This window comes from Neovison vison, chromosome 6, assembly GCF_020171115.1.
Source record: "Neovison vison isolate M4711 chromosome 6, ASM_NN_V1, whole genome shotgun sequence".
Classification (NCBI taxonomy): domain Eukaryota; kingdom Metazoa; phylum Chordata; class Mammalia; order Carnivora; family Mustelidae; genus Neogale; species Neogale vison.
In genome coordinates this window covers 119,135,235-119,157,884 of record NC_058096.1, presented here as the reverse complement: position 1 = coordinate 119,157,884, position 22,650 = coordinate 119,135,235, and the positions used below count along the sequence as shown (strand labels likewise).

General features: G+C 40.4%; 1 protein-coding gene across 1 annotated transcript in view; it reads right to left on the bottom strand.

Moving 5' to 3' along the window:
- The window catches only part of OSBPL11 (oxysterol binding protein like 11), a 100,790-nt gene extending 79,218 nt beyond the window's left edge, over positions 1–21,572 (bottom strand). The window contains exon 1 of the mRNA XM_044252140.1: positions 20,668–21,572. Within this exon, the coding sequence (XP_044108075.1) occupies positions 20,668–20,864 (197 nt within the window). The 5' untranslated portion in view covers positions 20,865–21,572. The remainder of the gene's footprint in view (positions 1–20,667) is intronic.
- Positions 21,573–22,650: the final 1,078 nt, after the last annotated feature.

Sequence of the window (22,650 nt, the reverse complement as noted above, 5' to 3'; positions counted from 1 at the left end):
ATGAAGTCAAGTGGAAGGTACTCTCTTCCTGCCAAAACCTTAAAAATGTTAATGCTCTTTGCACTAATGTACGAAATTGTTGAATCACTATACTGTACACTTGAAACTCATATAACACTGTATGTTAATTATTCTGGAATTAAAATTTTTTTAAAATGTTACCACTCGGGGCACCTGGGTGGCTCATGGGGTAAAGCCTCTGCCTTCGGCTCAGGTCACGATCTCAGGGTCCTGGGATAGAGCCCCACATCAGGCTTTCTACTCAGGGAGCCTGCTTCCTCCTCTCTGCCTGCTTCTCTGCCTACTTGTGATCTCTGTCTGTCAAATAAATAAATAAATAATCTTTTTAAAAAATGTTAATGTTCTTGGGCCCAAGAAATTTACTTCCAGGGATCTAGTCTCAGAAAATGATTAGAAATGAGACAAAAATAATATGCAAATGAGACATAAAATAATATGTCCACTGTAGCACTATTTATAATAATTAAAATAATAATAAGAAAGAAAGAAAAAAGGAAATGGAGAGGAAGAAAACAAACAAGCTCAATGAAGGCATCAAGAGAATGATTAAGAAGTATCACATATTGGGGTGCCTGGGTGGCTCAGTTGGTTAAGCCTCTGCCTTTGGCTCAGGTCATGATCCCCGGGTCCGGGGATTGAACCCTGCATCGGGCTCTCTGCTCAACGGAAAGCCTGCCTCCCCCCTCTCACTCTGCCTGCCTCTCTTCCTACTTGTGATCTCTTTCTCTAAGTCAAATAAATAACTAAATAATCTTAAAAAAAAAAAAAAGTATCACAGATTACACTGTATGTTAAACCACTGGAATTTAATACTTAAAAAAAAAAAAAGTATCACAGAATAGTATTCACCAAGTAAAATGTTCTTGAGTTTCTAACATGGGAAAGTATTTTAAGATCATTAAAAACTCAGACTACTGGGACGCCTGGGTGGCTCAGTTGGTTAAGCAGCTGCCTTCGGCTCAGGTCATGATCTCAGCGTCCTAGGATCGAGTCCCACATCGGGCTCCTTGCTCGGCAGGGAGCCTGCTTCTCCCTCTGCCTCTGCCTGCCTCTCTGTCTGCCTGTGCTCGCTCTCTCTCTGACAAATAAATAAATAAAATCTTAAAAAAAAAAAAAAACTCAGACTATCAAATTTTATATAGCCTATAAAAATATGCACAGAATAAAACTACACAAAATAGTAACTATGGTTATCACTAAATGGGAAGAATTATGGATGGTTTTACTTTGCCGCTTTACTGTTTTACATTTTCCAACTTAAAATCATATTCTTTTTACATCCAAACAGTTTTTAAATGTTCAATTATCTTGAATAGGTGGCATAATTCACCTTTTCAGGCACAGAACTATTTCTATTATTAGGTATAGATTAAATTTTTAAAAACTTTCCAATGTGGCCATACAGCCATTGCTCTTCTGACCATTTCCTTCCTATACGTACTTAATTCGCAAATTAAGTTACACATACCCAAAACTGGGCTGGGTGGCTGGAAGAACGGGGTAAAACCAGACTGCATTCTAAAGCAAATTCACTTGGCTGTAAGAAGTAAAAGCATTCTTAATATAAAAACTCTCACAAATGTTAAAACAACAACAACAAAAACAAAAAAAACTCCTTGCTCCCTCCTGACACATTTCCACATGGAGAACTTCTCCAAAGAGCTCCTATCCTCTCCTCCCCATTCTTATCCTGACACCTTCCACAGCTGGGCATGAATGGTTCACCCTCTTTGAGCACTTTCCCTTGGCTCTGCCTCCTACCCAAAGAAGACATTCTTATCTGCTCTGACAGAGAAAAGACCTGAGTATTCCAAACGCCTGTGACTAGGTAAATAAGCATGCCTAACTCCAGGGTGGAAACAGCAAACCTACCTTACCCCATTAACTGCTGCTGCTTCCTTCAGTGAGCTTTTCCAGTAATAAAACTATTTCTTTCTTTTTTTTTTTTTTTTAGATTTTATTTATTTAACGGAGATTACAAGTAGGCAGAGAGGCAGGCAGAGAGAGAGAGAGAGAGGAAGGGAAGCAGGCTCCCGCTGAGCAGAGAGCCCGATGTGGGGCTCGATCCCAGGACCCTGAGATCATGACCTGAGCTGAAGGCAGAGGCTTTAACCCACTGAGCCACCCAGGCACTCTATAAAACTATTTCTTAACATCCATTAGAATGTCTATTATCGGGACACCTGGGTGGCTCAGTTGGTTGGACAACTGCCTTTGGCTCAGGTCATGATCCTGGAATTCTGGGATCGAGTCCCGCATCGAGCTCCCAGCTCCATGGGGAGTCTGCTTCTCCCTCTGACCTTCTCCTTGCTCATGCTCTCTCTTACTGTCTCTCTCTCCATAAATAAATAAAATCTTAAAAAAAAAAAAAGAATGTCTATTATCAAAACCAAACAAAAGAAAGAAAATAACAAGAGTTGGCAAGGATGTGGAGAAACTGAAACCTTTCTGCACTGTTGGTGGGAATATGATATGGTATAGCTGCTGTGGAGAACAGCAAAGGTGGGTCCTCAAAAAGTTAAATGTCGAATTGTTATATGACCCAGCAATTCCACTTCTGGGTATATATCAAAAGAATGAAAGCAGGGACTCGAACAGATATTTGTTATACCAATGTTCACTGTGGCATTATTCACAGAGGCCAGAACATGGAAACAAACCCAAACGTACACCAACAGATGAATGGATAAACAAAACGTGGCAAACACATGCAATCAAATATTATTCGGTCTTCAAAAGGGAGGAAATTGTGACACATGCTGCAACATGGACGAAACTTGAGGAGGATATTATGCTAAGTGAAATAAGCCAAACAGAAAATGACAAATATTGCCTGATTTCACTTACATGAGGTACCTAGAGTAGTCAAAATCAGAGACAGAAGATAGAACAGCAGTTCCAAGAGGCTGAAGGTTGGGGTGAGGGATGGGGAGTTATTATTTAATGGGTACAGAGTTTTAGTTTCGGATGAGGAAAAATTCTAATGAGTTGTAGCGACAGGGGCACCTGGGTGGCTCAGTTGTGTTTAAGCATCTGCCTTTCGCTCAGGTCATGATCTCAGCATCCTGGGATCACGCCCTACGTCAGGTTCCTTGCTCAGCACAGAGTCTGCGTCTCCCTCTCCCTCCACCCCTCCTGCTCATGTTCTCTCTCAACCTCTCAAATAAATAAATAAAATCTTTTTAAAAAAAATAGTAGTGATAGCTGGACAACAATGTGAATGTACTTAGTGACACCAAACAGCACACCTAAAAAATAGATGGTAAATTTTATATGTATATTTTATCACAGTTAACAACAACAACAACAAAACCTGCCAATTTAATTATGTCCTGTCTGATTCCTGTGTCCTTTCTCAACTGGCCCTGAACTCAGGATATTATTTACTGACCTCTGGAAGCAACAGATACAAAGTAGAATATAAAACTGTCATGAATTTTGAAGATAGCACAGAAAATTCTCATGGAAGTTACACCAGCAATGGACTACTTGAAATCACAAACTAGGTACTATCAGGAAGAGGGGAACCTGGGTGGTTCACTTGGTTAAACGTCTGACTCTTAATTTCAACTCAGGTCATGATCTCACAACCCTGAGATCATGACCTGAGCTAAAATTAAGAGCTGGGCTCCGTGCTTAGCAGGGAGTCTGCCTGAGATTCTCTCTGCCCTCACCTTCCCCCTCTCCCCAGCTACACTAACCTTGTGTGCACATGTGCACAAGAGAGAGGTCTCTCTCCCTCTCTCTAAAAAAAAAGAGAGAGAGAGATTACTCAGCAAGAAAGTTTGAGAAGTATAGTTGTAAAATGTTTGCCTATAAAGACCAAAAAAAAAAAAAAAAAAGAATCCTATACATAATCTGACTGTTAGAGACAACTAAGAAATCCCTGATGTAGATAAAAGGCCAGAGCTTCAGTGATGATGGGACAGAAAAAATTTCCACAGGGAAAAGTAGAAAGTCACCTCTAACATCTCAAGAAAGCTAGACAGTTGTTTATTATAATGGAAAGAACATGGCTTAGGGCCAGAAAGATACAGGTAGGAACTCCTGTGTGACCTTGGGTAGATAAAGCACCTGGTCCTGAGTTTCCTCAGCTGTAAGTGGGGATAAGACTATGTTTTACAGATTTACAATGAGGAAAGAAAGAGATTAATATATTTCAACCCATTTTTTTAAAAGATTTTATTTTGACTTTTTTTTTTTTAAGATTTTATTTATTTATTTGACGGAGAGAGATCACAAGCAGGCAGAGAGGCAGGCAGAGAGAGAGGAGGAAGCAGGCTCCCTGCCGAGCAGAGAGCCCGATGCGGGGCTCGATCCCAGGACCCTGAGATCATGACCTGAGCCGAAGGCAGCGGCTTAACCACTGAGCCACCCAGGCGCCCCTCGACACATATATTTTTGAAATGTATTTCAATATGGTTAATGCTCAACAAATATATATTCTCTCCCACTGCAGGAAGTCAACTCTTCCATAGGCAAATTCCTTTGATCTACGCTCATTTTCTAGATCTGTCTTATCTTCTTAACCTGACATTTTCAAGTCAGAACAATGGGACCTAAAAAGCTCTAAGACTTCCACTTCTTTTAAGAAATTATTACTGTTAAATGAAACAAGATGGGATCAGGAGGGAGACAAACCATAAGAGACTCTTAATCTCACAAAACAAACTGAGGGTTGCCAGGAGGAGTGGGGTAGGGAGAGGGTGGTTGGGTTATGGACACTGGAGAAGGTATGTGCTATGGTGAGTGCTGTGAAGTGTAAACCTGGCGATTCACAGACCTGTAACCCTGGGACTAATAATACATTATACGTTAATTAAAAAGTTAAAAAAAATTTTAAAAAGAAATTATTACTATTATTACCCAGTAGGCATTTTGTCAACAATGAACGGCCTGAGATGTTACCCTGCTTGCAACCTAACAAGTTAGCCCAGTTTCATGGATGCTGGCAGAAGGCATGAGACTCCTGAGACAGAGACAAGAGACTTCAGCAGCCACAGCCATAGTTCCCATCACACAGGGCAATGCAAAGAGACCAGAGATGTCTGCACCGGCAGAAGGCTGTCATACAGGTGAGGAACCTTGTGTACAGGGAACCCAGATCTTTCAGTGGGCAGTAAGTCAGCCTGACCTCTGTAGCAAGGAGACCTTATGTTTATTATATTGGACGGTAAATAAAGTAACTTTTGTTCACAAGGAAGATACTATATCTTCTAAGACTGTTTGTTATACAAATTTTGGGAGAAAAAACAGTAAGGGACAGAGGAAGGACTGTCTCCCACAAGCATTACTATGTATTACATTATCCAACCCTGTCGTCTAGCCACCAGTTCCCCTCCTCAGAGACAAGGATTTTTCTCAATTTCTTCTGTACTTCTTCAGAGATATAATATGCACCTACAAATGCACATGTACACACACACACACACACTTTATTTTTTTAAATAAATGCTTGCAATTATATGCACAGTTCTGTACCCTGCTTTTCTTTCTCTTTTTTTCTTATGGCTTTGAACTTTTTTTTTTTTTTAATATGAGAGAGAGAGAGAGACTCCAAGCGAGGGGAGCAGTAGAGGAAGAGGGAAAGCAAGGAGCCCGATGCAGGGCTCGATCCCAGGACCTCGGGATCATCACCCGAGCCAAAGGCAGATACTTAACTGACTGAGCCAGCCGGGAGCCTCTGTACCTTGCTTTTCTCAAAGTTTTCTTAGGGATCGTTTCGTACTGACACATATGGGTCTAACTCATTCTTAACATCTGCATAGTCATCCATTTTATGGCAGTATCATATAGTTAACCAGTCACCTTATGAACAGCATTGTTTCTAGGCCATTCGCCAGCTTGATCTCCAAAGAGGTTACAACCAATTTAACTCCCATCCTTTAAGGAAGAACAAGGAGCTATTTCCTCACACCAGCCGAAGGCAGCATTGTTTGCCAACAAAAATGGGGTATAGCTCTTACCTATGAACAGGACTTTCAGACGTTACTAGTAGGCTTTTCAATACCTCTTATGTTCAAAATTAAGTTTCTAAAACTTAAGTGCAAGGTAATGTTATACTGTGGAATAAACTCATAAAAGATATACAGGATCTAGTTCTGATTTTCCCACTGACTACTGCCACGAGTGACCTTGGTCAACTCAATCTCTCTGGACCTCAGCTTTCTCATGTGTTCCATAACCCTTAACCTAAATGTGTGTACATCACTCATCTCTTAAAACTCTAAAGGTTTTTCTCAATAGGAAATTGTTATTTCAAAAGTAAAATTTGCAAATAAGAGCAACACTGCATTTATAATTAAAAATTTTTTAAGTAGAAAATTTTTTCTGGTACCATAACTTACTCACATAGTGATACTCACTTATCCCTCATATACTTCTAAAAGGTCTTCACAATAGCCATTTCAGTAAGACCAAGACATCACAGACCTAGACCTCGAGAATACTGAGGCACTGGAAGTCTCACTGCCACCCTCACTATCTACATCTATGCTCTCATTCCATTTTGACATGTATCTCTCTCTGGTTTTATTTTTTTCTCTCTCTCTCTGTTTTAAACCATACATAGCTCCCAAATATACTCAAGAGTAACATTTTTGTCTGTAATAGCAGAATTCAAGAAATGAGTATAAAGAAATGTTTTCTTCCTTTGGACTAATTCTTTCTCAATTGAAAGTAAAAAGAAAAACGAAATCATTTTTTTTCCTTCATATTTGAATAAACAAAAAAAAGGGGGGGGACAACCACACAAGATACAACAATCAATGTTTGCTTTCCTTCTTTTATTAATGGACTAAAGAGTTCATTCTTCTTTGGAAAATTTCATATTTATGATCTAAGTAATAACAAATTCAAAAACTCAAGCTCCCCCCTTCAAAGTACCTATAAATATTATTTTTAAAAATGCAGAAAATAAAAAGGCTCATTCTTTTATTTAAATAAAAGAAAAATCTTGATTTTTTAAAAAAAGATTTTATTTATTTATTTGACAGAGAGATCACAAGTAGGCAGAGAGGCAGGTGGGGGTGGGGGGAAGCAGGCTCCCTACCAAGCAAGAAGTCCGATGCAGGACTCGATCCCAGGACCCTAGGATCATGACCTGAGCCAAAGGCAGTGGCTTAACCGACTGAGCCACCCAGGCATCCCAGTCTCTTGATCTTTTAAATAACAGTTTGGTAGCAATACACACATAGACACACACACACATACATACACACACACACACACACACACACACACCCTTTCAAACTCCCTATTGCTAGGAAACAGATCACCTCCTAGTTATAAATATCTATATAATCAAATGATTCCACAACTTGTATAGCTACAAACTTCTGTAAAAGTTTTTAAATATTACTTTAAAATATACATTGTATATTCTAAGATGAAAGCATATCTTTCTGGGACTCCTGGGTGGCTCAGTCGGTTAAGAATGGCCTTAGGCTCAGATCATGATCCAGGGTCCTGTTCAGTGGGAAGCGTGCTTTTCTTCTGCATGCCACTCCCTCCTGCTTGTGTGCTCCCCAAGCCCCGATAAATAAATAAATAAATAGTTTAAAAAAAAAAAAAAAGGCATCTCTCTGAATTACCAAGAATCTAACAGTAACAAAAAAAAATTTAAGGGACACCTGGGTAGTTTAGTTGGTTAAACCGCTGCCTTCAGCTCAGGTCATGATCCCAGGGTCCTGGGATCAAGTCCCACATCAGGTTCCTTGCTTGGCAGGGAGCCTGCTTCTCTCTCTGCCTCTGCCTGCTACTCTGCCTGCCTGTGTGCGCACACGCTCTCTCTGACAAATAAATAAATAAAATTTAAAAAAAAAATTTAAGACATCAGTATTACATTTATAGAGAATATTCAAAATTAGTTATTTTAAAAATACCATGATGGCAAAACAGGATAAAATCCCATTCAAAACTGTAGCTAAAACCTCACTCATAAGATAGAAGCAAATTAAAACTACAATGAAACACCATTTTCAACATAACAAACTTTTGCATTCTCTCCATTCTAATTAATATGTTACCTTGACAAGGTGTTACCCTGACAAGGCTGATGGAAGGTAAGCACTCAGACATTAGCACTGTACACCCCAGTGAACAGAAATCTGACAATAACTATCAAAAACAAACTAACTCAATAATACCACCACTGGGTATTTTTCTCACAAATACATTTATATGCTTGCAAGATGACATGTGTACAAGTCTGGAGTCCTCTATGAGGGGATTAGTGCCCTTTTCTCTCATATCCTCCCTCCCTCTCAAATCTGTGTTAAGCCAGCCAGTGCAAAGTATTTTGCTTTGGCAATCTGAACTAATACCTCTGTGATCAAACTAAAAGAGCAAAATACCTCTGTGATCAAACTAAAAGTGCAGCAAACATATATTTGCTTAATTCTTTAAAAAAAAAAATCTCTGGAGGGATACCTGGATGGTGCAGTCAGTTAAACATCCAACTCTTGGTTTCAGCTCAGGTCATGATCTTGGGGTCACAAGATTGAGCCCAGCCTGGAGTCTGCTTAAGACTCTCTTTCCTTCTGACCCTCCCTCAATTCTCTCCCTCTCCCTCCCTGCCTCAAATAAATAAATCTTTTTTTTTTTTATTTTAAACCCACTTTGGAATATGCAAGAAGCCATTTTTAGGTAGGAGGAGACTTGAACCAGTAGAGGATGGGAAATGATTTTTCACCTTCTAAGTATTTTTTTAATAAACTGAACACACTACCTATTCCAAAAAATTACATTAAAATATGCTTTTCATTTATGTTATAAATGTGAAACATCTTCAAAATGATAAAGAAGTTTTCTTTGTAGAAATGATGGTACAGGGGCGCCTGGGTGGCTCAGTGGGTTAAAGCCTCTGCCTTCGGCTTGGGTCGTGATCCCAGGGTCCTGGAATCGAGCCCCACATCGGGCTCTCTGCTGAGCAGGGAGCCTGCTTCTCCCTCTCTCTCTGCCTGCCTCTCTGCCCACTTGTGATCTCTGCCTGTCGAATAAATACATTTAAAAAATCTTAAAAAAATTTTTTCTAGAAATGATGGTACAGGCTCAGGCACCACTTTAAAAAGGCCTCTATCAAAGATAAGAAAGCTGTTTTAGAAGCAACTACTGGTTTCATCTCACCATTTATACCATTCTCATTTGGTATAGTTGTTGGAAGTCGCCCAACTTCTCCCTCTCCCCCTGTCTCTATCTCTTTGCTCTGTCTGTCCTTTTTTCTTTCCCTATTTTCCCTCTTTCTTTTCATTCTCTCCCCCTACCATCCTTGACTAGGTTTTCCAGCTGCAGCCAGCAGCAACCACAGACTTCAGTTTCTCCCCTCCAGGGCCCTTCCGACCAACCTCAAGAACAGCAACCTTAGTAAATGGCAAAGGCAGCCAAAACTTAAATACAGGGAGACTCTGAGTGGGAAATCATGCTTTGTTACAAGACCTAATAAACCCAAAAGAGAATCATTTCTTTTACCACCAAACTAAGTTGTTCTAAACCCAGATGGTAATACCAAAAGAGTAATTATTAAATCAGACAATTTGGTTTTAATTTAAACCTGAGTAAGTCTGGACACAATCATTTTATTAAGCAAGATCAGTATAAGGGAAGATCCTCAGCTAGGGAAGATGTTCCCTCAAACAAAGGAAACCAAGATCTTCCCTCTCTGCAAGGGTATAATTTACATCATGAATATTCTCCACTATTTTCTTTCTTTTTTTTTTTTTTAAAGATTTTATTTATTTATTTATTTGTCAGAGAGAGAGAGAGGAGCGAGAGTGAGCACAGGCAGACAGAGTGGCAGGTAGAGGCAGAGGGAGAAGCAGGCTCCCTGCCAAGCAAGGAGCCCGATGTGGGACTCGATCCCAGGACGCTGGGATCATGACCTGGGCTGAAGGCAGCTGCTTAACCAACTGAGCCACCCAGGCGTCCCAATTCTCCACTATTTTCAAAAGCAAAAACAGAAGAGTTTAAAAAGACATAATTTCCAACAAATCTATTTGATGGACATTTCTTCTGGAACCTAAATTATGCAATTTATTTGAAAAGGATTAAAAAGACTAATTTGCATGTCCTAACATTAACCTATTTGTATAGTTTTGATACACTATAACTTCTATGTAACAAATGGACTTTATTTAGATCTACAGAGGAAAAATATACAACACTAAGAAATTAGAGTATTCCATTATTAGCCAAACCTTTTTCCTCAAGGTTTGGTAGAGTTCTCACTAGATTTTTGGAACAATATTTCATACATGGCTCTAAGTTGCCTTTCCCTTATTTTTACTAGCATTGATAGCCAATTTCAGATAAAGAAAACAAAAACGGGGCGCCTGGGTGGCTCAGTGGGTTAAAGCCTCTGCCTTCGACTCAGGTCATGATCCCAGGGTTCTGGGATCGAGCCCCGCGTCGGGCTCTCTGCTCCGCAGGGAACCTGCTTTCTCCCCTCTCTCTCTCTGCCTGCCTCTCTGCCTACTTGTGATTTCTCTCTGTCAAATAAATAAAATCTTTAAAAAAAAAAAAGAAAACAAAAACTAGGGTACAGAAATATATATTCAACTTCCCTTTGACCCCTACAGAGAAAAAAAGCAAATATTCACAACTTCTTCAAATCAAACTCAAAAGAAGTGGTCAAGGCTTGAAGACAGTAAATGTTACATTATATTTAGGCAGATCTCCTTTCCCCATTTGCAAACAGGTATTCTTCCTTGTAACAGATATTTATAGTGGTAGACACCAGGTCTGACCATAAAAATTATTTCTAAACTATACATTTGTAGACTTCTATCCATTAACTGAAACCCGTAATTATTTGGTAATGAGGAAAGTAGATCTGCCTGTTTGTTAATGGTGCTTAGCCAGCATGGAACCCAAAATAAGAAAAGCAGGCCCGTTATATACCCCAATGTGCTATTCAGTTCCTCCTCTGGGTAGTTCTCTTCTGTTCACTTCAATAAACAAGTGGCATATTTGCAGATTTGTAAATTTTTCTAAAAGCTGACATGAAGAATATGAAAACAATGGAAATAAGCACACTTTATACACTTTAAACATTTATTATAAAAAAAGAAGAAAAAACCCAGAATTAAGAAATCTATTTTCCTTTTAAATGGTGAGCAAGGACCACAACATATAAATATAAATTATTTTGGAAAGAAGAACATTTAAGGCTGATCTAATAAATTTACTTCTCAGCTTTGGTTTTTAAAAGGGTCATCATGATATAAGTTGCAAATGCAGCTGAGGCTCTTCTTTTTTTTTTTTTTCCTTTTTTTGTTTTTCTTTGGAAGATTTTATTTTTAAATAATCTCTACATCAGTACAGGACTTGAATTCACAACCCCAAGATCAAGAGTGGCATGCTCTACCAACTAAGCTAGCCAGGCACCTCTCTTCTCTTTATGATTCCTGCTCAGATTCCTCCCCAAATAAGCCTTGGGAGTCCTTACTTTTCACTGTTATGAATGTATACATTAATCTGGAATTAACAGGGATTCACACATGGTAGAGGCTCAAAAATATTTGCTACCTGAGTTAGACCACTAGTAAATGATGAAACCACAATTTCTAAACAATTTATAGTAATTCTTCATTCCTTGGGGGCACCAGTGTGGCTCAGTTAAGCACCCAACTCTTGATTTTGGCTCAGGTCATGGTCTCAGGGTCATGGGATCTAGCCCTGCTCAGCACAGAGTTGCTTGAGATTCTCTCTGCTCCTCCCCCATTTGCGCACACATGCTCTCAAGCTCTTTCTCTCTCAATAAAAATCTTTTAAGGATAATAATAATTATTAATAAAACACCTGCGTTAAATGTCTGCCTTCAGCTCAGGTCATGATCCAGGGTCCTGGGACTGAGCCCAGAATCGGACTCTCTGCTTAGCAGGAAGTCTGCTTCTCCCACTCCCTTTGTCCCCCACAGCTCCTGCTCACTCTCTCTCAAATAAATAAAAGGTTTTTTTTCTTTCCCTTTTTTTTTTTTTTTAAAGATTTTATTTGTTTATTTGACAGAGAACTAGAGAGCATAAGTAGGCAGAGCAGCAGGCAGAGGCAGAAGGGAAAAGCAAGCCTCTAGAGAAGCAGGAAGCCCAATGCGGGACTCGACCCCAGGATCCTGAGCCCAAGGCAAGACACCCAACTGACTGAGCAACCCAGGCATTCTCAAATAAATAAAATCTTTAAAAAAATAATAATTTTTATTCATTCCTTTAGAGAGTTTATCCACTTTAAATACCTCTACACAAACAACCACCTAGAAATAAAAGTTCTTCCACTTACTAGCTACTTAGCCTTGGCCAATTCATTTTGAACTCCATTTTCTTCAACTGTAAAATGGGGATAACACTGTTCTGCCTTCCTATAAGAGTTGTTGTGAGGGTTAAATGAGACAACAGACGTGAAAACACTCTGGATACTATAAAGGCAATTATCTACCTTCCTAATGCCCCATATCTCTAAGGTCTAGCTAGATATGCAACTTAAACATTCTGGCAACTTTAGCTCAACATACCTAAAACCAAATGCATCATTTGACTCCCCAAATCTGTTTCTCCTGTGGATTTCTCAAAGGTTCAAATCTGGATGACTGATGCCAATTTTTACTCCCTTCCCTCACTATAACCCTCCAACCAATCACCAAAGTCTGTCAAACTTCCTCAGTTTCCTTCTTTAACAAGTTTCCTTCTTTTCCAGCCTACTAACACCTTTCCTGTATTATCTCATGTCTAGATCATTGCAACAGATCACCTAGTAGCTCCTCTTATTTCTGGACAGTTTCAGTCCCAAACCCTCAGCTTTAGAAACAAATATTCAACTGCCTACTTGTTAAATCTATCTCAACAGAAGATGACAATCTAGAGTCTATTTATACTAATATCTGTAATAGGCACCTTCTTAGCCGGATCCTAGCAATCCCCACCCCACCGGTTTTCACACCCATGTGTGGGCTGACCTTTACCACTTTTTTTTTTAAATAAAGATTTTATTTATTTATTTGAGAGGGCAAGTGAGCATGAGATGGGGGAGATCAGAGGCAGAAGCAGATCACCAACCCCAAGTTGAGCAGGGAGCCCGATGCGGGCGGGATTTGATCCCAGGACTCCAGGTTCATGACCTGAGCTGAAGGCAGTCACTCAACCAACTGAGCCACCTAGTGAACAGGAGAAGTGACAGGACTTTACTTCCATGGTTAAGTTACAAAAGACTGACTTCCACTTGATAGCATTCTCTTGCTTTCTCACTTCCTCTCTCTGGTGAACATGCTGCCAAGTAGTCAGATGCTCTGTGGAGAGGCCCATGCAGCCAAGAACAAAGGAGGTAGCTGGCGGTCAGTTTATGAGGAACTGAGGTCTTTGGCCAACAGGTCAAAGCAACTGCATTGTACCAAGAGCCACGAGGTAAGACAGGAATCAAATTCCTCCCAGTTGAGCCTCAAGATGACTGTAGCCTTCTGAAAGACCCAGAACCAGTGGACCCACCTAAGCTTCACAACATTGTGGGATTAAAAAATGTTGCTGTTTCAACACACTAAATTTTGGGGTAATTTGTAACATAAAAGTAGGTAATACACTATCTCACATATTTCAAAATAAATATATAGTTACCAAATCATTTTAAAACCACACAAAAAATAAGTATTTATAAAAAATAACTTTCAAGGGCACCTGGGTGGCTAAGTGGGTTAAAGCCTCTGCCTTCGGCTCAGGTCATGATCCCAGGGTCCTTGGATCAAGCCCCACATCAGGCTCTCTACCCGGCAAGGAGCCTGCTTCCCCCCATCTCTCTGCCTGCCTCTCTGCCTACTTGTGATCTCTGTCTGTCAAATAAATAAATAAATAAATAAATAATCTTTTAAAAAAAAACACAACACATCAAACTTTCAGGCATCTGAAAGTCCTTAGTTAAGCATCTGCCTTTGGCTCAGGCCAGGATCCCAGGGTCCTGAAATCAAGCCCTGCATTGGGTTCCCCTGCTCATCTGGGAGTCTGCTTCTCCCTCTCTGCCCTTCTCTACACTAGCTCATGAGCACCCATGCATGCACACTCATTCTCTCAAATTAATTAATTAATTAATTAAATCAATCTTAAAAAAACAAAACAAAACACCTTTCTATGGGATCAGTTGGCAGAACATGCAGCCCTTGGTCTCGGGGTTGTGAGTACAAGTCCTACACTGGGCATGGAAAGTACTTAAAAAATTAAATAATAAATAACTTTCTATAATTCGAAGTGAAAGGAAAAAAGGTAGAAGTGATAAAAGTTTTCTATATGCCTGAAAACATGTAAAAATTAAAACACAGCTAGGAAAGGGACGCCTGGGTGGCTCAGTTGGTTGGACGACTGCCTTCGGCTCAGGTCATGATCCCGGAGTCCCGGGATCAAGTCCCACATCAGGCTCCCAGCTCCATGGGGAGTCTGCTTCGCTCTCTGACCTTCTCCTCGCTCATGCTCTCTCTCTCTCTCTCTCAAATAAATAAATAAAATCTTTAAAAAAAAAAAAACACAGCTAGGAAAATCTTTGTACCAAGTTTAGCAAGTAATTTAACTATACAAAATTGAATATGTTGTATATGTTTATTATATAAAGAACTAATATAAATTTCTCTGGAACTATAGTGAAGAAATCAGTAAAAGATACTGACTCCAGGGAGGGAAACTGGGCAGAGAGGACAAGTATTCAAGGTAAGCATTTCACTGTATGTACTTACTTCTTTTACCTGTTTAAAAAAAGAAAAAGGCAACAAAATATTTTTAGAGTACTATTGGTATTAAAAATATTAATTGACATTTAATATTTTAAAATATACTTCAAGTATATTAACAAGAAAAATATTGAGAAAAAACAGAAAAATGAATAAAACATATAAGTAGACACTTCACAAAAGAAACATAATTGATCATGGGCACCTGGGTGGCTTAGTCGGTTAGGCATCTGCCTTCGGCTCGGGTCTTGATTCCAGGGTCCTGGGATTGAGCCCACATCGAGCTCCCTGCTCTGCTCACCAGAGAGCTTGCTTCTCCCTCTCCCTATGCCTGCCACTCTGCCTACTTGTGCTCTTTCCCTATCTCTCTGTCAAATAAACAAAATCTTTAAAAAATATATATATATATATGTATATATAAAATCATTTAAAAAGTAACTCAAAATGGATCAGAGGCCTAAATGTAAGTGTTAATATAAACTCTTAGACAAAAACATATGCATTAACCTTTGCAGTCCCAGACTTAGCAATGGTTCTTAGATGTGACACCAAGTATAAGAAAAAAAATTTTTTAAATGATTGGATTTCATGAATAGTAGAAGTTTTTTGTGCTGTAAACAGTATCATGAAAAAAGTGAAAAAGTATTCCACAGAATAGGAGAAAATATTTGCAAATCATATACCTGATAAGGAAATGTATCCAGAATACATAAAAAAACTCTTACAACTCAATAATAAAAAAGATAAATAATCCAACTTAAAAATGGGCAAAGGGTCTAATAGGCATTTCTCCAAAGAAGATATACAAATGACCATGAGAGATGCTCAATGCTTTTAGACATCAGGAAAATGTATTCAAAGCCACAACGAGAGACCACAATCACTACGATAATTAAGACAAGTGCTCATAAGGATGTGAAAAAATTAAAACCCTAATACACTGCTGACAAGAATGTAAAATGGTCCAGCCGCTTTAGAAAATAGTCTGGCAGTTCCTCGAAAAGTTAAACATTAAGTTACCATATGAACCAGCAATTCCATCCTAGATATACACCAAAGAGAAATGAAAGCACACATCCACACAAAACCTGAACACAAATGTTCCAAGTAGCATTATTCATAATAGCCACAAAATGGAAACAATTCAAATGTCCACCAACTGACAAATCCATAAGTGAAATGTGGTATATTCATATAATGTAATATTATTCAACCATAAAAAAGAATGAAGTAATGATACACGTTACAGCATTTATAAACCTTGAAAACATTACACTAACTGTCTAAGTTTGCAAAGCCAAAACCCAGGGTCTGAATCATAGGGTCTTTACTGAATTTCAACTACTCAGTAAGACATGACCAAAAATCTCCATTTTTTAAAATGGGATAGTAGCAAATTACAAGTACAGTTGAATATATTGGCTCCCAAGTTCCAGAAATAGCTGAGGCCATCGAGGAGAACAAAAAAAGAGAAAACACACAGCTTAAGAAGATGATGGAATATCACACCAGCCTTTTAAGGAAAAGAGCCAAACAAAGATAACTGAGATAAGAAGAAACCAAAAGAAAGTAATCAAGTCAAGAAAAAAGAGGCGCATGCGCCTGGGTGGTTCAGTGGATTAAAGCCTCTGCCTTCGGCTCAGGTCATGATCTCACGGTCCTGGGATCGAGGCCTGCATCGGGCTCTCTGCTCAGCAAGGAGCCTGCTTCCTCCTCTCTCTGCCTGCCTCTCCGCCTACCTGTGATCTCTCTCTCAGTCAAATAAATTTTTTAAAATTTAAAAAAGAAAGAAAGAAAGAAAAGAGAGGCGCTTGGCTGGCTTAATCAATGGAGTATGCAACTCTTGATCTCAGGTGTTTTGAGTTCTAGCTAAATGTTGGGTATAGAGATTGCTTAAAAATAAAATCTTAGGGGCACCTGGGTGGCTCAGTGGGTTAAGCCGCTGCCTTGGGCTCAGGTCATGATCTCCGGGTCCTGGGATCGAGCCCCGCATCGGGCTCTCTGCTCAGCGGGGAGCCCGCTTCTCACTCTCTCTCTGTCTGCCTCTCTGCCTGCTTGTGATCTCTCTGTCAAATAAATAAAATCTTTAAAAAAAAAAAATCTTAAAAAACAAAAAACCACCACCAAGAAAAGAGCTGTAACAAATACACTTACAAAGAAATAAATGGGAATATGAATCTAAAAACTCATCATTTTCACTCATATCCTTGGGGAGGATAGAGCCAACTGTTGAGTCAAGCGATAAATGAGGATTAAGGAAAAGGAGGCAGCTGAGTGTAAATGACTTTCAAGAGGAAAGGATTAGGCTGGATTTTATTATTGTTGTTGTTTTTGAAGTCTAGAGACCCAGTCTCAGGGGAAGAAGCCAGGTAAGAGAGTAACACAGGACAATAGAGAAACTACTTGATCAATGTCCTAGAGGACAAAGGGACAAATTAGATTGAGGGGTAGGTTGAAGAATTAGCCTTGGACAAGCCTCATTAAAATAAAAATATGTATGTAAATGCAGAAAAGCATTTATATCTGCATGGGGAGGAGTTCCTTCTTAACACAGAGTGTTTTCCTGGATGACTTAGGTCACTGTGACTGATCATTGTACTAGGAAGTAATACAGCTGAGTCTGCATGTTAATTTTTCAAATCTTCTTGGACTGTCCTACATTGTCAGTTGCCATTTTCACTGGTACATTTCCCGTGATAATCTTTTTCACTTGTGCTTCCAACAGATTCTAGTTTGAAAATTATGTAGCCATTAAATAATACTCTAAATAGGGGATATTACGATTTTGAATCAAAGTACAGAAGTACTTTGTGTATGGTTTTATGACAACTTTCTCCAGGACTAAGAAACCTGTTTCACTTCTCAATTCAATCAAGACTGGGTTTCAAAAAGCTAAGAATAACAGAAGACGGACTTCTGACTTGGAATATTACTTTATTTTGCTTCCTTAAGTCATATCAAAATATCCCTACCAAGTAACTGATAATTTTATATGGTTAGTCTTAAGCCACCAAAAAATTAAAAAAAAAAAAAAAAGTCATGCTGATTCCAAAAGTGCGCCTGAGCATCTCACAATAACTTAATATACTTTCTTGCCCTATAGTCATTTATCAATAAAAAGTTATAATTTTCTACACTTCATTTCTGTATGCTCATATAGTTCATGCATATTTCACATATATGGATATTATTAATGATAAATGTATACCCTTTACAAAATCTTGGTTTTAATCCCTTTCAAATTTCACAAAAATTTCACAACTACAAACAGCACAAGGCTGAAAAGGACTAGAATTAGGTACACAGGCAGTCAGTTAAACAAAATTCATTCCTTTAGTTTCAATACCATAAATTAGTCTGATTTCATTCACTCTAAAGATTCTGGTTATCTAGCCAATTCTATTTCTGGGTATTTATCTGAAAAAAAAAAAAAAAGAAGAAGAAAAGAAAAGAAAACATTAACTTGAAAAGATTGTCTGCACCCCCATGTTCAATGCAGCATTCTTTACTATAGCTAAGCCATGGAGGCAACCTAAGTGTCCACAACAGATGAACAAATAAAAGAAAATGTGGTATATAAAATGGAATATTACTCAGCCACAAAAAAGGGGAAATCATGCCATTTGCAACAACATGGGTGGACCTTGAGGGCATTATGTTAAATGAAATAAGTCAGACTAAAACAACCAAATATTGTATGGTCTCTTATATGTGGAAACTTAAAAAACAAAACAAAATAAAAATGAACTCATAAAAGGGGCACCTGGGTGGCTCAGTGGGTTAAGCCGCTGCCTTGGGCTCAGGTCATGATCTCAGGGTCCTGGGATCAAGTCCCGCATCGGACTCTCTGCTCAGCAGGGAGCTTGCTTCCTCCTCTCTCTCTGCCTGCCTCTCTGCCTACTTGTGATCTCTCTCTGCCAAATAAATAAATAAAAATCTTAAAAAAAAAAAAAATGAACTCATTAAAAAAAAAAAAAAAATGAGGTAACAGAGACAGATCAGTGGTTGCCAGAGAGGGGGTGTAGAGTGGAGGGTTGGGCTGTGAACTGGACGAAGGTAATCAAAAAGTACAAGCTTCCAGTTACAAAATAAGTCCTGGGGGTGTCATGCATGGTGACTATAATTAATGATACTATATTTTGGGGTGCCTGGGTGGCTTAGCCATTAAGCATCTGCCTTCAACTCAGGTCACTATCCCAGGGTCCTGGGATTGAGCCCAGTATGGGGCTTCCTGCTCAGTGGTGAGCCTGCTTCTCCCTCTCCCACTCTCCTGCTTCTGTTCCCTCTCTGGCTGTATCTCTGTCAAATAAATAAATAAAATCTTAAAAAAAAAAAAAAAGATACTATATTGTGTGTTTATAAGTGCTTAGAGAGAAATCTTAGAAGTTCTCAACACAATAAAAAAAATATTGTAACTACTGGGGTGCCTGGGTGGCTCAGCTCATTCAATTAGGTGGCCAAGTCTTGATTTCGGCTCTGGTTGTGATCTCAGGGTGGTGATACTGAGCCTGGAGTGGAACTTCACACTCAGCAGGGAGTCCGAGATTCTCTCCCTCTCCCTCTGCTCCTCCCTTTGCATGCCCAGTCCTGGTGCACGCTTGCACAGGCACGTGTGCTCTCTCACGCTTGCTCTCTCTCTAAAATAAATAACTGAATCCTTAAAAAAAAATGTTGTATCGGGGCGCCTGGGTGGCTCAGTGGGTTAAAGCCTCTGCCTTCGGCTCAGGTCATGATCCCAGGGTCCTGGGATCGAGCCCCGTATCGGGCTCTCTGCTCTGCAGGGAGCCTGCTTCCTCCTCTCTCTCTGCCTGCCTCTCTGCCTACTTGTGATCTCTGTCTAATAAATAAATAAAATCTTTAGAAAAATTTTAAAAAAATGTTGTATCTATATCTAGTGATGTTCTCTAGATGCACTGTGATCACTTCGAAAACACATGCAAATAAGGAATCCTTATTTGTATGTGTGAATATAATTAAGTTACATGTCAAATATAGCTCAATTAAAAAGATTTTGGATGGTTATATCCCTCTCTACTTTACATATCAAAAACAAAAACAAAACTACCACTGCTTCTCCAGCACTCTTTTCCTGTTCCGTAAATTTTTTTCCTCATATCAATAAAAATGAACAAATATAGAATTTCTCAACAAGACAGAGCTTGTAAATGGCCTGACCAACTCAAACTGAACCATCTTCAGGCTCCCTGGTCTGGAGTATCAAAGGCAGGAGCATCTGTACTTCTGCCCCTGTATTCAAATTATTTATGCATGGCTCCCCTTCTAAGTCACAAACTGAGGTGAGAATATTCTTATTAAATGATTCCATTCAATCATTCTATGAATGTTTCTTTTTTTTTTTTTAAAGATTTTATTTATTTATTTGACAGAGAGAGATCACAAGTAGACAGAGAGGCAGGCAGAGAGAGAGAGGGAAGCAGGCTCCCTGCTGATCAGAGAGCCTGATGCGGGACTCGATCCCAGGATCCCGAGATCATGACCTGAGCCGAAAGCAGCGGCTTAACCCACTGAGCCACCCAGGCGCCCCATCCATGAATGTTTCTAAGGCTAGCATGTGCGAGCCTTTGGAGAGAGCTGAGTTAAGCAGTTCCTGCCCTCACAATCTAGCAGGAGAGGCAGGCCTGCGAACAAATTGCAACATGAGCAAAAACAGAAGTTGAGTGCAGAAAAATTAAATCAGAGGAGGGATTAACTAACTCTAGGGATGTTAGAGGAAGTTGACGGATACATTTATGTATTCTCCAAAAGGCCTTCAATAAATAACCTGTTGAATGGACGAATGAATGAATAGAAACCTTGCTAATGAAAGATGAGATCCTAGGTCCAACTGAGATGTTGTTTTGGGAAATCAGTGGGTTACTTTACCTTTCAACAGCTGCAGAAATGTAGACTCATTACTCCCACCTGAGGAAATCACCTTGAAGAAAGTGTCATACCTGTACTGCCAGCCTTTTGCACTGCTACCGCGGCTGCTGCTGCTGCTGCTGCTGCTGATTCCACCCCCACAGCTGCTGTTGCTGCTGTTCTTGTTCGGGGTCACCGCTGTGGCCAGGCCCTCCAGCTTCCCTTCACTCTCTGAGACTTTCATTGTTGACACTGGTTCACCCCCCTGCATCTTAACTCCGAAGTCCATTTGCCTTTCTTGGATGGGAGAGAACAACTCTGCAGCGGAGTTTTGTAGGTAATTTTTAAGATCTGATCTGAAGGTGATTCCAGTTACTAAATCAGGCCCGCGGCTGGAGTGGGAATCATCAAATCGTCCATGGGAGGACTACAAGCATTCCTACCAAAGGAAAACTTTTAAGAGGGCAGGGGCAGCAATGAAGACAGAGATCCTTTAAATATGTATCTCCTTCCCGGCAAAAGCAGGGAGGAAAAAAGCTCACCCTGCCACACGGTTTGGTGGCATACTGGGGGAAAAAAAAAAAAAGGCTGAAGCAGCGTGGGGAGGTCGCGGACTCTAGCCAAGAGGGCTGGGCGAAGGACAGAGGACCATGGACCGCGACCCGAGGCCTGACCTCTGAGCTGACGGCCTGAGCCACCGCGCTCCCTCTTCTCCTCTAGCAGGTCCTCTGAAGGAGGGTTCCGTGCAGCCTGCTCGACGGTTCCCGCCGCAGCCCCCGAGACAGAGCCGCGGCCGCCCGCGCGCAGCCGGGAGGAGGGACGGAGAAGGAGGCCGCCGGGGGCGGGACGCCGGCTCTCAGGGCCGTCTCTCCTCCGGCCCGTGGCGAGCCTCTCGCGGCGACTTCCTCCAACCCCCCGCCCCTGGGACCTCGACTGAGCTCCCAGGAGCCGGCGAGTTCCTCTCCCTCTCTCCAGCCCCAAACGTGAATGCCACAGCTGCGGCCGCCGCCCCACCCACAGCCCCACGGCGGGTCACCCACCCGCCTGCTCTTTCCCCGCCTTCCCTTCCGGAGTAGTGTGAGCTCACTTCCCCCAGAGCAGAAGCGCCTGGCGCCATCTTGGCGCAGGGCACGCGGCCCTGAAGGGGGCGGGGCCTCGGGGATAGGGGTGCTTGGGCGGTTGACCCGGAAGATGGGAAAGGACGGAGGGAGAAGGAGGCGGGACAGCCAAGGAGCATGAAACAAAGAAGTGGTACTTATTGGGCGCTAGTGAAGTGTGATTTCCGGCCATCCTAACGGGGTCCTGTCCATTCACTGAAGGCCCATTCCAACCATTTTTAAAAAGAAGGCTTAGAAAAATAGTGTTATTTTGGAAGAAATTACAAAAAACCTCTTCATTTTAATGATTTTGCAAAAAAGGCATCACGTTGGTATAGGGCAAATCAGTGTGGAAATTAGAGTTCTCAAAATCAACTCTTTTTACCCCAGACAACTCTTCTACACTCCTTAGACTTTGGTTTTGGGGTCTGTAAAGAAGGAGTAATTGACAGGTGATTTTTTATATCCCATCTAATTGTAAATTCTAGTTTCTCCAGTTTCTAACAACATGACCTGTGAAGTAAATGTATACAAAATGCAAAACACTATGGAAAATGCGAAGAAGTATTACTCAAAAGTAAAAAGCTAAAGCAGTAAAAATGTAGATATATAGATAAAGTTATGAAGAAAATTACAGGAGGTGATATAAGAGACAAGTGGGATGGGATAGATAATCTGTTTTAGGAGAAAAGTTGAGAAAAGTCATGTATGAGGAGATGACATTTAAGGTAAGAAATGAGGGCCGCCTGAGTGGCTCAGTTGGTTAAGTGGTTGCTTTCAGCTCACCTCATGATCCCTGAGTCTAAGGATGGAGCCCTGCCTTGGGCTCCCTGCTCAGTGGGGAGCTGCTTTCCCCTCTCCCTCTGACTCCTGGCTTGTGATCTCTCTGTCAAATAAATAAATAAAATCTTTAAAAAAAAAAAAAAAGGTGAGAAATGAAAAAATATGAGGAAACTAAGGAAAAACCTAAGTTTTATT